Raw genomic sequence first — 15,482 nt, 5'->3', positions numbered from 1 at the left:
ATGTTACAGAGGAAATCAATCCAGAAATAAAGCATTTAGTCAGAATTCCCTGTTGTTGATGGAGGCTCACTTGAGGCACCAGGACATAGTTCACAGAGTGTGCACGTAGGCTCTGGAGGCAGAATAGTTTTGGCAACCACTGGCTCTTCCGTGCATTTGGTTTTCCCTATCTGTAAAAGGGAATTACATTTTAATATTGTCAAGACAAAGAGACAATATATGTAGAAGTGTTTGGCATGGAGTGAAGTGCTCAGTAAATGGCTGTCTTTGTCCCACTCACATGTGGGATTATAGAAAAGAGAATCGTTCTGCGGGGTTTGTGTGTGTGTGTGTGCTACTAAGCTCCTATCTCTACCTTCAAGTTTGCGAATCAACTTCTTAACAAGCAGTGCGTTAAAAAAAAAACGGGTGTACCTCGGGAGCCTGAAATGCGCATTGGTTACCAGCTACAGGTTGCAGTTGTAGAATTTAGAGAAAGAGTGAAATGATCTAAGGAGGGCACAAGTCCAAGATGGCCTCAATCTGTTCTTTGCAAAGCATTGTGTTTTTGTGTGAGAGAAAAGAGAATCGGAAGGGTCGGCCAGCTAAATGGTAGGGATATTAAGTACTTTGAGAGTTTTGCGATAGAAATGTTAGCTTTTTGCTGTTAGGGTTCAAAGATGAGACAGTTTCATGGTGGAGGGGAAAATGCAAGTTAAACCTTGAAGGATAAATAAGGTTTCATTAAGCAGAGAGCTGCCAGTTCCCCCTCACCCAAGTTTTCCCTCTCCTTCATCTTGTTCTAAGCGGGTTTTTGGACTAACTGACATTTTACAGCCCCAGATGCATAATGAGGGCCAAGCCACCAAACAACAGTGGTCGTCAGCCTTGCTCTCTGTGATAACAACTTCTTCAAGTGCTCAGTTGACTTAAGGTATTTCTGCCACCTTCTGAAAAAAAGCTTAGAATTTTTGACTTTGTCAGATCTTTTACAACAACTCTAAATTACACACAGCCAATCTTGAAAGTCCTCCTCGAAAATACAGTGCACTTGTTTACAAATGGTACTGACTTTTCAGAAATAGCTCCCCCACCCCTTGGTTTCATCAGAAGCTGTGAAAAAGGACCTAAGAATCTTACAGGGAAGTTATTTCTTTAGGGAATTCTGGTGGTTCTCCTGTCTTTGGAAATGATCCCGTTGACCAGAGCTGCTGGTATTCTTACAAGGAAATGTGCTCGTAGCCTCTGGACTATCAAGTGTATTCTAGTATTTCCATACTTACTTATGTAGCTTCACTATTTAGGACCATTGTGTCTGAAACACCCCCCTTCCTCCTGCACCTTCATAGGAAGATTCAACTCGTTTAGGTACTTGACTTTCCGGGTAAGATTCTACAAAGAATGAGTTTTTTTTTTTACATACTCCGAGCACTGATCCAAGGGCTTTATCTTTAGTGAAAATGCCCACGTCTATTTTAAACTCTTGATATTGCCTGGTAGACAAGGTATAAGCATTTTATGTGGTAATGTCCCGTGTTTTGCAGATAGGAAAGAGGCAGTCGTTAATAAATATTTCTGAATGACTTTCGTGTTCCCATAGCAGTGTAAGGAATTGTAGCTCTTATTATATTGTGTTCTATCCCTTATTTTAAAGGTTTCATACTCGCGAATTTAAGGGGCAGTCCCAGTTATTCCGAGAACACCTCCAGTGTGAGAGCTTGTATTATTGTAAATGGAGAGCCTTTTTGCTCATTTTTCTTGACTCTTCTATTAACATGGTGTGTAGAAAAATACAGGTTTTTAACAACTTCTGTCCTAACAGATATTCATCTTTTACCGTATATAGCTCAAAGCACATTAGTAACTGAGTTAATATCTGGGCTGTGGTGAACGCTTTAGTCCCTATGCCTCTGGAATTTAAAACCTCAATTATTTTTTTCCTGTATATGTGTAAAGAACCTTAGAAGGTCAGAGGAAGTCAAGTCTTCCAGAAAACTTGAACTGAAGAAGAGAGCATTCTTTACATTTGTCTCATGTATGCCCCTGAAACGCCTAAGGGGGGAGTCGGTTGGGCTGGAAGTCAACGAAGAAGGAAAGGAAGTTGGAGGCAGAGTGGAGCCCACTTGTTTGATGTAGGAGAGAAAGTGTGTTTAAATCCTGGTTCTACCACTTCCTTTCTTTGATAACCTTGGAAAAGTTTTAGGTCTTCTTGGGGCATCGCCTTCCTCATTTATAAACTGGCGATGCTTGCCCTGGAAGATGGTGGTGAGGAACGAGTAAGAAACCCCTGGTGAACAGTGTCTGACACGCCACAGTAATTTAACTTAGTACTGTTGTCATTTCTACAAGCCTGGACGAGACTACAATCGTGGACACTGCTTGTTTTACAGATTGGTCCTCATAGCTTCCCTTACCATGCTCTGTGATTACAATGCACGTTTTGTGTTGATGTGGCCATACTGATGTCCCCGTTTTACCTGACTGTTCCTTTCAGCGTTTAGGACTTCTTCAGCGTGCCCTCTTTTGGACTAAGGCCATATTCTTGGTAATAACCGGTCAGAACGATTAACGTGAATAGCAGTTCTTAAATGTTGGGCTTGATAATGACTTTCCCACAATTGCTATTTTGGGTCCTTTCTTACTAGCCTGAGGAAATGACAAGATTGAGAAGCATGAACAGACAACTCCAGATAAATGTTGACTGTACACTGAAAGAAGTTGACCTCCTTCAATCTAGAGGTATAGACTTGATTATTTGGTAAACCATAAGTAATAGTGTGGTGTGTTAAGCTGCTTAAATAGCCATCATTTTGGTTTTACAGATGTAAGAGACAGTTTTTATCCATTATAATCCTGGTGAAGAGATCCCTCTGCTCCATGGCCATACCTTTGGGGGATCCAAGATAGTTTTACTTGGGCAGTTTCATCATTAAGTTCTGATCGTTTAGACTGTTCCGTGTTGTTACTCTGCGTTTCTCCTGTTTGAGTCCTTTACTGTGAATATTTTATATTGATGGGTCTTAATTATAAAACTTACTAGATTGACGTGTTACTCATCGAAAGTATCTGTAAAAATCGGGAATCATGTATCCGACTATCTGATTCCTCAGTTTTAAAAGAAATTCCATGTCCTTTTTGTGTATCCATCACATGAAAACATCCAGCTACGTTTTATACTTTCTGGATTTTGAGGTTCTTTTCTGGTTTGGCTCTTTTATAGAATTGTATTATGGTAGAAGCTCTCTTAACTGACTCTCGTGTACCCAGCTCCCCGGGCCGGAGGTGTTCATTCCCCCCACGAGATACCTGCTCCGAGTCCGCAGCCGCTGCGCACTCCTGAGCGGGAGGCCACACACCGGCCTGTGCCTGTCCTGTTGCTTGTAGCAGTTGAACGGTCTGCTCCGCGGGAGTTAGTCGTGCCCTTTCCCTCGCCTGTATATGCCATTTCCTGTATTTCTCTATTCTTTCTTGAGCTCACATGAACGCAGGAGGATCTGCTCTTCCTATAAAAAAACCAAAGGCAGATCACTAAAAAAAGAAAAAAGGCAGGAGGAGGTCTGCGAGCTAGTTACGGGTGAAAACTGCCCAGGGTTAAGGGGATAAGTCATAAAAACCTCAGAGGATTCTCCTCCATTACTCAAAATAAGACAAAATTGTAGATTCAGCGTTCGGCGCCCTAGCCTGCCGCCTCTTTTGGTGGTTCTGGTGGCACACGGTCACACTCTGTTGTTGACATGGTGTTTGGGGCTGCTTTTGTGCTTCTGCAGCACAGGTGAGGGCTGCCTCCAGACTGTCACAGGTCCGCAAAGCCTGACACGTTTATTCCCCGGACCGTACACGAGAAAGAGTTGGCCCATTCCCCTGGGGGACCTTAGAGGTGTACAGTTTATGTAAGAAGGACCATAGAAAACTTTTTAGTCCACACACACTAAAGTCTTGTGCCAACATGGAAGGTGACAAGTCATTTTTCTTACGGCGTCTGATTCAGCCCGTCCCCTTTTACCACCACTTCCTTTTCTTAATGATGGCAGCTAAGAGAGCTTCTACTATATTTTAAGAGTATTATAATAACGTACCCTGTTGCCGTGTTTAGGCAAGATGTAAAAGATAGGGAACAGTCTGAATAGAAGCAAATTTGAATGTGAAAGGTGCACAGTCTGGTCCCCTACCCTTCACTTTTCCCCCAAAGGTAATCCTAGAGACTCCTTGCTTTAAGCACTGGAAGAATTGCTGTGCGTGGTGTGGGGGGTGGATACTAAGTATTGTCACTGTTTTGAAAGACTACGTCCATGTTTTTTGCTTGGGTGTTTGTTTGAAGCAGAACAAGGAACGCTCAAACGGTTGGTTGGGACATTTGTAGTAAGCCTTATGAGACCTCGAAATTAAAACATCAGCTGTAACTTAATTGAGGAAATACATAGGCAGCATCTTACAGCATGGTGGCTTTCATTTGTCTTCCAAATGCAAAAACGCATTTGTGATAAAACCTGCAAGGGAAAGTACTATTAAGGTTTTAGAAGCAGAGAGCTGGGTTTTTGGTCTTCATTGGGCCACACACAGCTCTTTTTGGTGCTGAAGTGTTTCTAAATCCCCTTTCATAAGGGGTCCAAATATATCCATTTTATACTGAATGCTACTCTTCCATACTCCGGAAAAACTTGAATGTTGGAAAACTTTTGTGGGGGCAAAATAATGTGTAGACATCAAGACATCCAGCATATTTGAATTGTCAGTACCCTACAGCATTCTCTGTACCTCATAAGCAGGAGTAGTTTTGAACCTTCATTGGAATTGCGCAGAACGAGCAGATTACGGTGATAGGTTTGCAGAAGTCGCAGCGGGACCCAAAGCTGACAGTGGATCACACCCCACCTTGGAGGACTCATGGCAGGAGGTGGGGCTGAAATAGACACTAGGCCAGGGAGTGAACATCCTGAGAGAGTTGAAAATTTTGTAGCAAGACAAAATTCTCAGGGATTGTCGTCTTTATTACTCTGAAATTGGCACCTTATTATCTTGGATAAATCTGTAGGCACCATTCAGTATTCTCCTTTTCTTCAAGATAAGAAAACTGTGAGCCGCTGCTACGGTAACTCGATTCCTCTTTGTAAATTTCTGTTTCACTTCTTCCACAGTTTACTTTATCATGGGTAACTTGTTAAGGTAAACCATGAATGGCATGAAAGATACCTTCTTTCTCACGGGTTGTTCATTAAAATCAAGAGGAACGCAAAATAGTTCAGCCATCCTTTTTCCTCATTGACCTCCCCTACGTGTGTCACATACATAATCCTCCTGCAAGAGAGTAGCTTTGCAGTTAGAAAAATATCCCTTCAGGTGATGGTTTGTTGATCAACACTGAGGGGGTAGTTTGCTTGGGTCTTTTCTCACAGTGATCAGGAAAACATTTTCAGTGGAAAGAGGATAGGAGTTTTGAACCCTGGAAAAGTTTCCCTTCTTACATATTTTATTTCTATATATTCTTTAACAAAAAAGCCAAATAGGAACAAGAGCCCTAAATGCATATGGTGATTTTATTTTCTTTATAGGAAACTTTGATCCAAAAGCCATGAATAATTTTTATGACAACATAGAACCTGGCCCAGTTGTACCACCCAAGCCATCTAAAAAAGGTGAGTAGGGAAATGCCACGAACAGAGAAATAAGTATCAGAATGTTTAGCTGAAGAAATTTCCGTTAGCGAGATTAACTTTTCAGCACAAAAAAAGTTACCATAGTGATACTCCTGTGCCACGTGTCCCCCATCTTTTAATTTCTCAAAGGCACTACAAATTAGTGACTCCTGGAATTGTTGTCAACGGTAATTAAGTGGGTATACCATTTAATTTTTTTAAGTGAAACAATATATAGCTCACATTGTAAAATGACTTAACCTCTGTCATAACTGTAATCCTAAACTCTAGGATCCTAGTTTAGATCCTAACTGTAATCCTTCTTCTAAAATAATGAGAACTTGAAAGGTCTTACCTGAGAATGCAAAGTTTGAGTTGTAGATCTAAGCCTCTTAAGTCAGGGATGAGGTGTTTCATTTATTTATTTTTTAATGTTTCTTTTTTGAGAGAGCTCGAGTGAGGAAGGGGCAGAAAGAGGAGCTGAAGCAGACTCCACACGGACAGGCTTGAGGCCACAGATCACAAGACCATGACCTCAGCTGAAGTCAGATGCTTAAGCTACTGAGCCAAGCAGGCGCCCCTAATTTTTTTTTTTCCATATTTACTTTTGAGAGAGGGAGATAGCCAGTCCGAAGCAGGCTCTGTGCTGTTAGTGCAGAGCCCGACCTGGGGCTTGCACCCACAAACTGTCAGATCATGACCTGGCCCAGAATCCGGCGCTCAACTGACTGAGCCCCCCCGGCACCCTGAGAATGCCTTTTTTTAAATGACCAGTAGAATATTTACAAATCTTGTTAGACTTCCTACTCAGGAGGTAATGTATAAATTCTGTGCTAAATAACGTTACCTTGATTTTAGTTGAATAGCTTTCTATGTATGTATGTAGTGGATGACTACCAAGTATCAGGTTTGGCACTGTGACAACATTCTATACGGTTTCAAGTTGAAAGTCACTGAGTTACATTTTTAATCTAAATGGATAAAGTCATCAATGATATATATGGGTCTCTTTAAACTCGGTGTTGCCTGAGTATCTACTCAAGAAGTCTTACCTATTGGTAATCCAACAGACTTCAGTTAATTGATTCAAGGGCTGTTACCAAAGAATCACCCTATGTAACAGAATGCATTGACAAGTTGTTAATCTGGAAATAGCGACCAAGTTGGTGAGCAGTGTGTCCTCCACGAGCCATCTCCGGTATGGTCTGAAGGGCCCACCGTAAATAACAGAGACACTCCTTATCGCTTGGGGAAATTTCAAGATTTTAGTGGTTATCTCCTGGGAGCTGGGCATTAAAGCTCTACCTCTCTTTAAAAAAAAAACAAGAAGAAGTTGGCCTTCCTTAATTAATTATGTATGTATGTTGATTCATTTTTGAAAGAGAGAGAGCACAAGCCGGGGTGGGCCGACACAGAATCGGGAGCAGGCTCCCAGCTGTCAGCACAGAGCCCGACGCGCGGCTGGAACTCATAAACCGTGATGTCATGAGCGGAGCCGAAGTTGGATGCTCAACCGACTGAGCCACCCAGGCGCCCCTACCTTCCTTAATTTACTTTTTCATGTGGATTTATTTTTAAGAAAGAGACAGACGAGGGGCAGAGGGAGACACAGAATCAAAGCAGGCTCTGAGCTGTCAGCACAGATCCAGATGGGGGGCTCAAACCACGAACTGTGAGATCATGACCTAAGCCAAAATCGGATGCTTAACCCACTGAGCCACCCATGCATGCCAGGGAAGGCCAAATTCTTTGAGCAGTGTTTAGAAGGAAATTTGTGAAGACACACTCAAGCCATGAAGATTAATGATCAGTTACCTAAAATTCCACCTTTAGGAAAGAATAAAGTCAAGGAGATTGAAAGGTAAATATAGAAAGAACACAAATTATCCAAATAGTAAGAGAAATAATGGTTATCCATTAACATAATAAGGGAATGTGATCAACATCTTTATGCCAGTAAACTCAGAACTTGATATGAAATGGACACATCTACCAAAACTGACAACAAGATGATACAGGATATATTAATAGCTGTCTATTATAGAATTTGAATCCATTAACTCTATACCCAGATGGTTTCATTGGTACTTGAATTCTGTCAAACATTTAAGGAAAAGATACTACCAACCTTATGCAAATTTTTTGAGAAATTAGATGAGGAAAGATAGCTTCTCAGTTTTTTGTTTTGGGTGTCATCAGCAGAGCCTTGATTCCAAAACCTGATAAAGGTATTATCTACTCACCACCCCCCACACCCCTAGAAAAAAACCAGAATTACACATCAATACCCCCTCCAGAATTTAAAGCAAAAAAAAAAAAAAAAAAATCGTAATTTTCACAATATGTAGAAAGGATAATGGATCATGACCAAGTTTCTTTTAGCTCAGGAATGTGCTATCAGTAAAGGAGAAAAAGTTCATGCTCCTTTTTACTAGATATAGGAAAAGCATCTGACAAAAGTCAGCCCCTATTCCAGCTATAAGGAGACTAAAACACAACTATTAGAACTAATAAGTGCCTTTAACAAGGTCTTGGGATGGAAGGTGAATCTACAAGAACCCTATTTTTATGTACCAGCAAACAAGTCAAAACTGAGAAATAAATTCAACACCAGTGATAGATGTTGAAAACTACAAAACATTGCCAGAAGAAATTAGGGTAATAACACCATGGCTGCAGTTAAATCACAAGTGGGAAACTTACTCTTCCCCTAGTCATTTGTACTTATACCCATTTTAACTGTACTGGGCAAAAGTAACAAACTGATTCTGAAATTCATACCTTATTGCCTAAGACATAGAATACTCAAAACAATCTCTAAAAAGAATGTAATTGGAAGTCTTAGCCCTAACTAATTTCAGGACTTAATATAAAGCTACAGTCATCGTAGTATGTTAATGGCATAGGGATAAAAAGTAGATAGAGAATAATGGAGAGCCCAGATAGAGACCCTCACTTACACTGCCAGATTTTGACAAAAGCACCAAAGCAGTGAAGGGAGAAAGGGAAGTCTTTCCAGCAACTAATTCAAGAACCTGGTTAACCATATGGAAAAATAACCCAGTTTTGATCCTTACCTCTTACTATACACAGAAATCTACAATGGGTCATACATAATGTAAGTGTCAGTGCTAAATTACAGAGATTCCAGAACAAAACCTAACATATACTTGCAACTTGGGTTTAGCTAAGAATTTTGAGCAACACAGCAAGAATAGTTGGTACACTGGCCTTCGTTCAAGTTGAACATTTCTGCTTGTCAAGACGCACTGTGAAGAAAGTGAAAAGGCAAGCCATGGACTGGGAGGAAATATTGAAAACATACCTGGTTAAAAAAAAAAACTGGTATCTAGAATGTATCGAGAACCTCTATAGCACAGTAATAACAAGACAAGCCATGGGCATCTATCTGGGTGGCTCAGTTGCTTAAGCGTCTGATTTTGGCTCAGGTCATGATCTCACAGTTTGTGAGTTCAAGCCCTGCATCCGGCTCTCTGCTGTCAGCATAGAGCCTGCTGGGGATCCTCTGTCTCTCTCCTCCTCCCCCACGTGCTCAGGCACATGCGCACATACTCTCTCTCAAAAATAAACGTTGGGAAAAAAAACTTCAAAGGCAATCCAGTTTTATGAAGATCAAAACATTTGAGTCAACACTTCACAAACATATATAAATGGCCTCGTAAACACATGAAAACGCTCAACTTGAATAGACATTAAGAAAATGCAAATTCAAATCCTTAGATTCCTAAAGAACCAGGTCTAAAACATTAATGAGAATGTAGAGCGATCAGAATTCTGACATTTCTGGTAAAAGTTAAAGATGGGGTGACCATTTCTTGTAAAAGCACACCTTGATTCACCTGCCCTGTAGCCCATCAACTCTACTTCTAAAAATTCATCCAACGGAATTTAAAACCATGTCCACAAAGTGGCTTGTAGTAGAAGATTCATAGCGAATGTGTTCAAATTGAGCAAACACTGGGAACAGCCCAAGTGGCCCTCAGCAGGTGAGTGGATAAACCGACTGTGCTGTATTCACATGAGGGAATACTAGTCAGCAACACAAATCAACTCTTTTCACACACGACGTGCAGGAACCTAAGCAACATAATGCTGAAAGAAATAAAGCAAATCCAAAAGAATACATACTGTATGATTCTGTTTACATGCTGCAATTCATACACTAAATTCGTTTATATTAAAAAACAGAACAGCTTTGGTCTCTGGGAGTGGAGGTTGGGGATTACCTGGGAAAAGGCACGGGAGGATTTTATGGGCTAATGGTAATGTCTTGATAGGGATTCGGATTATTGAGGTGTATATGCAATTTTCAAAAGTACTCAGATGGCACGCTTACGGTATGTGTATTGCACCAAGTTTTACCTTAAACACTCACAAATGAGGAAAATGTCTTGACGTCACGTGGTAGGTCAGCTGCCAGGAGCCCGAAGAGTGTTCTAGCAGTGGGCGTATCGGTGTTGCAGACAGGTCATTGTGCCTCTGCCTTGGAGACCAACAGCATATACTTGAGGTGGGAAGCTCCTGTTTTGCTGGACTACTCAGCTAGGAATATCGTTAGGATGCCGTAATATCCAGCTTCATGTGACTCTAAGTACCTTTACTAAGGCGGCTGTATTCCTTGCAGCTTTGAGTAGTCCTCACAGTGAGCTCTAATTAAATTCCAACTGCAGTCAACTTCTAAAGTATGTATCCAATAGTCAGTAGGTATATGGTATATATCATTTAGATAGATGCTTGATGCTCCCTGACGCTTACCCCAAGTGGCTTATCCTAGTCTACATACGTTTGTTTTTTCTGTTAACGTTTATTTATTTTTGAGACAGAGAGGGACAGAGTGCGAATAGGGGAGGGGCAGAGAGAGAGGGAGACACAGAATCCAAAACAGGTTCCAGACTCTGAGCTGTCAGCAGAGCCCGACACGGGGCTCGAACTCACGGACCGCGAGATCATGACCCGAGCCGAAGTCGGACGCTTAAATCCAGGCGCCCGTACATACAGTTTTAATACAAAGTAGACTAGAAAACTAACATCCTCACTAGAAATGAATTTCTACTTGAGAAATCCGATTGAGCTTTCATTAGATATACTGTTGGTGAGAACATACAATGGCACTAGTATAATAGTGTCCTGTTATGTACCCTACCTTGTAGTTTTTAAACTTACTAAAAAAAAACAAAAGGTGAACCGTGTGTTTATTTTGAGAGAGAGAGAGCACACACACGCACACCTGGGGGAGAGGCAGAGAGAGGAGACAGTTGTAATGAAATGTGATGGATAGCACGGAGCCTGACTCAGGGCTCCATCTCAGGAACCATGAGATCATGACCTAAGCTGAAATCAAAAGCTGTTTGGTTTTCTCTATGAAGTCAGGTGTGTTGTCTTCTAAGCGTTCACATTTCAAAAACGGCCTCTTCTCAAAAACATTTATGTACTTGAAGGTAGATTTTCTTGCAGTGCCAGTTAAGATAAACTATAAATAACTGACAGAATTGGTTTATTGGCTAAAATAAATGTCTTGGCATTCTTACACGTATAAATCAAGTGGAATATGGATGTTTATCTGAATAGTAAGTATGATAATAAAAAGAGAATGAGGGGCGCCTGGGTGTCTCAGTCTGTTAAGCGTCCGACTTCTGCTCAGGTCATGAGTTTGCGGTTCGTGGCTTCGAGCCCAGCATCGGGCTCTGTGCTGACAGCTCGGGGCCTGGAGCCTGCCTTTGGATTCTGTGTCTCCCTCTCTCTGCCCCTGCCCTGGTCACAGTCTGTCTCTCTCGGGGGGCCAGGGGGGGGGGTGGGCGGGAAGGGAAGGAAGAAAAAGAAACTTAAGGAAAAAGAAGGAGACCAAGAACCCTTTTTGGACTGAACTTTGTAGTGAAGCAATTCCATGCACATGTAAGCTTCTCAGCTGCCTTAGAAAGTCCTCCCCAACCTTTCATTGGTAACACAGCGGTCAGAGCACTGACCTTGTCATCCCATGATTTGAGCCCTGGTCCTGCTTATTGCGGCCACCTGACCTTGTTCAGGTCTAGTCTGTGCACCGGAGAGGCGATCAGTCCAAATCCTCATTAGTTTATGTATTTTACATGGCTGTCCTAAGAGTCTATGAGAGTAGTAAGCATATGACACTATAAAAGTGCTTTAGAAGCTTAAGAAATAGAAGTTTATAGTATTCTTTGGAGCCTAAGGAGACCATTTAGTCTGCTTTTGTTTACGCTGATAGTGGAGTAAATACCTAGGCACCAGGCTTAGGATTCAGGGGCAGTAATTTCCAAAGGTGGATCATACTAGGGGATTGCCTGTGGGCTCAGAACTAATCAGAAAATGCCAAGATCCTTCTTTGGTTTCTAAGGGCAGATAACACAAAGGACTGCTTCCGAATAAGGTGTGCATTCACAGAAACAGTGTTCTAGCAAGGGATGCCTGCAGTCCGTACTGCTCTCAGTTGGTGCTGATTTTTCAATCACTGCTCTTCTTAATTATGAAGTACTGTAGCTTACTGTTATTACTGTAATGGATTCTTCGGCTAGCCTTACAGATCATGTGCTTTCAACCCATGATTTTCTAAGAACTGTTGCTTAATCAGGCTGTTAGCTCAAGTATCACCTCCCAAATTTTGCCTTCACGTTGACCTTTAATTACTCTCACCGAGTCTACACCAGGAAAGTGGCAAAGTGGTGAAATGAGACATTTACTCCAAGTAATTGTAGAGGCTGGAAAAGCTCGAAAGAGCCACGGTTCTACATAGGTTGTCGAAGCAGTATGAAACCGGGCACGCACCCTGACCTGAGCGCGGACGCTGACATGAAGTCATAGGGTAACTATTCAAGTGTGCGTGTCCCATGACAGATCCTTGGGAGCCTGTCCACTCTTCTCATGAACGGCTTTAATCCCTTTCCTACTGGCTTTGCTTCTTTTCATGCAGACTCATCAGACCCTTGCACAATTGAGAGGAAAGCCCGGAGAATTAGCGTGACCTCCAAAGTACAGGCAGACGTCCATGACACCCAGGCAGCAGCTGCAGATGGTTTGTACCTGTGTGTCCAGAGTTTGTGCACAACGTCCAAACACACGTGTTCACCCACGTAGAGTTACCACAAGGAAAGGCCTTTTTTTTTCCTTTTAGAAAATTATTCTCTCCGAGTGCCTGGCTGGCTCAGGCCATGGAGCATGTGACTCTTGACCTCAGGGTTGGCAGCGTGACCCCCACATTGCATGTAGAGATTCTTAATAAAAAAATTAAAACTCATCTTCTCTGCTGAGTTTCTAAGGCTGCGCTGCCCAATAAAAATACAACACAAGCTAGATATATTAAATTTCCTACGTTAAAAAGTGAAATTAGATTATTTAGTATGTACAACATAATATTTCAGTATCAAGTCCACATAAATTATGAAATATTTCATGTTATTTCAAACAGTCTTTGTAATCTGGGGGGTTTGTTTGTTTTTTTATTGATTTTGAGACCGTGCACGAGTGGGGGAGGGGCAGAGAGAGAGGATCCCAAGCAGGTCTCCACACCGTCATTGCGGAGCTTGGAGCCTGAGCCCGTCACGGGGCTTGAACTGACCAACTGTGACTTCGTGACCTGAGCCAAAATCCAGAGTCGGATGCTTAACCGACTGAGCCACCCAGGTGCTGCCGTCTGGTGTACGTTTGGCAGTAAGAGCACATCGAAGTGGCCGCTTTTTAAGTGGCTAGTAGTCCACCACATTGGATGGATTGCTTGAATAGCATCTACAAAGCAAGGCCAAGTAATTAATTTAAAAAATGACTTCTTGGGGCTGCTGGGTGACTCACAGTTGGCTAAGCATCTGACTTCTACTCGGGTCATGGTCTCACCGTTCGTGAGTTCGAGCCCCACGTCGGGCTCTGTGCTGACAGCTCGGAGCCGGGAGCCTGCTTCGGATTCCGTGTCTCCCTCTCTGTCTCGGCCCCTTCCCACCTCTCATTCTGTCTCTCTCTCAAAAATAAAGGTTAAAAAGATTTTTTTAAAAATAACTTTTTGAGGGCCGCTGAGTGGCTCTGTCGGTTACGTGTCTGACTTTGTCTCAGGTCATGTCGTCACAGTTTTGGAGTTAGAGCCCCTTATGGGGCTTTCTGCTGTCAGTGTGGAGCTTGCTTTGGATCCTCTGCCCCTCCCCCAGTTGCTCACATGCATGTGCTCTCGCTCTCTCATAAATATTTTTTTTTTCAACGTTTATTTATTTTTGGGACAGAGAGAGACAGAGCATGAACGGGGGAGGGGCAGAGAGAGAGGGAGACACAGAATCAGAAACAGGCTCCAGGCTCTGAGCCATCAGCCCAGAGCCCGACGCGGGGCTCGAACTCACGGACTGCGAGATCTTGACCTGGCTGAAGTCGGACGCTTAACCGACTGCGCCACCCAGGCGCCCCATCTCATAAATATTTAAAAAAGCTTTTTTTAATTACTTTTTATAACCCCTCACTGCAGTTTTCTCCTGCTTCTTGAATTTTACCTTGGGATTCCGTTGAAATAAGGGTTCTAATAGTATTGTATATATATGAGTTTATGCAAGTATTTTACTTGACTATTACAGAAGTAGGGGAAAAATCCCAGCCTAAGAACCAACCAAACATGAAACTACCTTGTACTTTATTTTAGTTAAAAAAAAAAAAAAAATCCTCTTTTACCATTGGCTTATTTCCCATTAGGGAAAAATGAGTTTTTCTCTTTGGGTAGAAGTAATTTACCAATTTTGAAGTTTTTACTAGCATCCTTTTAGGCAATTTGTTTTCTATATTCTAATGAGTATATTATAAACATTATTGATTTGATTTGTGTGATTTGTGAAGATGGTTATTTGTATGGAAGTTTGGCCTCTTCAAATTAAACTTTAAAAAAAAACCTTCTGGGCTGATGGCTCAGAGCCTGGAGCCTGTTTCCGATTCTGTGTCTCCCTCTCTCTCTGCCCCTCCCCCGTTCATGCTCTGTCTCTCTCTGTCCCAAAAATAAACGTTGAAAAAAAACCCTGCTTATTTCTAAATGGGTTAATCTCTACGTGCAATGTGGGGCTTGAACTCAGGACCCCGAGATCAAGAGTCACATGCTCTTCTGACAGAGCCAGCCAGACACCCCTAAAAATAATTAGTCTTAAAGGAAAAGCCTATTTACTTCAGTTTTCTTTTTAAGTTTTTATTTTCTAGGAGGCTTGAAAGATTTTGCTTCTTACACAGGCCATAGAAAGAAACGATTTCACAACTGTAAATCAAATGAAAACAGACATCTAAAATGTCTTTTGGGTTTTAGATGCTTCTATTTCAGCAGTACTTCCTCGGGATGAAATGCACAGTGTCTTACCAATAGTAATTCTAAATTAGGTGCCTTTTAACTATTTTGGTAAGTCAGTTGAGAGGGATTTATTCCAAATTCAGTCATGGTGGTCCTGAAGGGGAGACTATGGCACCATAAAATAGGCCATTTTTGGCGTCAAGATTTATTGTAAGAAACTGCAAAGGCAGGAGAAACTCTGACGACAGAATAGAAGTTACCCTTTTGTCAGGAACAGTTCCGTGTACACTTACCACTCCCCCTCACTCGTTCGTTCATTCATTCCATTCATTGATTCATTCTCAAGTTAGTTTTGGCTTTGGTAGAGCCTAGTGTTTCATCTCTTACATACAACACCCACTGCTCGTCTCGAAGAGTGCCCTCCCCCCATTTACACCCCCCCCCCCCCCCCCCCCCGCAACCCTCAGCTTGTTCTCTGTATTTAAGAGTCTCTTAACCATTGGCCTCCTCTCTGTTTTTATCTTATTTTTCTTTTCCTTCCCCTTTGTTCGTCTGTTTTTTCTCAAATTCCACACATGCGTGAGGGTGACCTTTATAAA

The 15,482-nt window shown here is 42.0% G+C and overlaps 1 protein-coding gene across 8 annotated transcripts in view; it reads left to right on the top strand.

The window, feature by feature from the left end:
• Positions 1 to 15,482, top strand: part of TAB3 (TGF-beta activated kinase 1 (MAP3K7) binding protein 3) — an 88,770-nt gene that overhangs the window by 67,238 nt on the left and 6,050 nt on the right. For 6 of the 8 annotated variants that reach the window (XM_047843509.1, XM_047843503.1, XM_047843507.1 and 3 more), the window contains 3 exons: positions 2,625 to 2,718; positions 5,529 to 5,612; positions 12,556 to 12,657. In XM_047843509.1, coding sequence (XP_047699465.1) covers positions 2,625 to 2,718; positions 5,529 to 5,612; positions 12,556 to 12,657 — 280 coding nt within the window. Of the gene's footprint in view, positions 1 to 2,624; positions 2,719 to 4,745; positions 4,748 to 5,528; positions 5,613 to 12,555; positions 12,658 to 15,482 lie in introns of those variants that run through there. The other 2 variants (XM_047843508.1, XR_007148884.1) reach the window with 2 other exon arrangements.

This window comes from Prionailurus viverrinus, chromosome X, assembly GCF_022837055.1.
Source record: "Prionailurus viverrinus isolate Anna chromosome X, UM_Priviv_1.0, whole genome shotgun sequence".
In the NCBI taxonomy this organism is placed as follows: domain Eukaryota; kingdom Metazoa; phylum Chordata; class Mammalia; order Carnivora; family Felidae; genus Prionailurus; species Prionailurus viverrinus.
The sequence above is the reverse complement of the archived record's forward strand: the minus strand, read 5'-3'. Positions and strand labels throughout refer to the sequence as shown.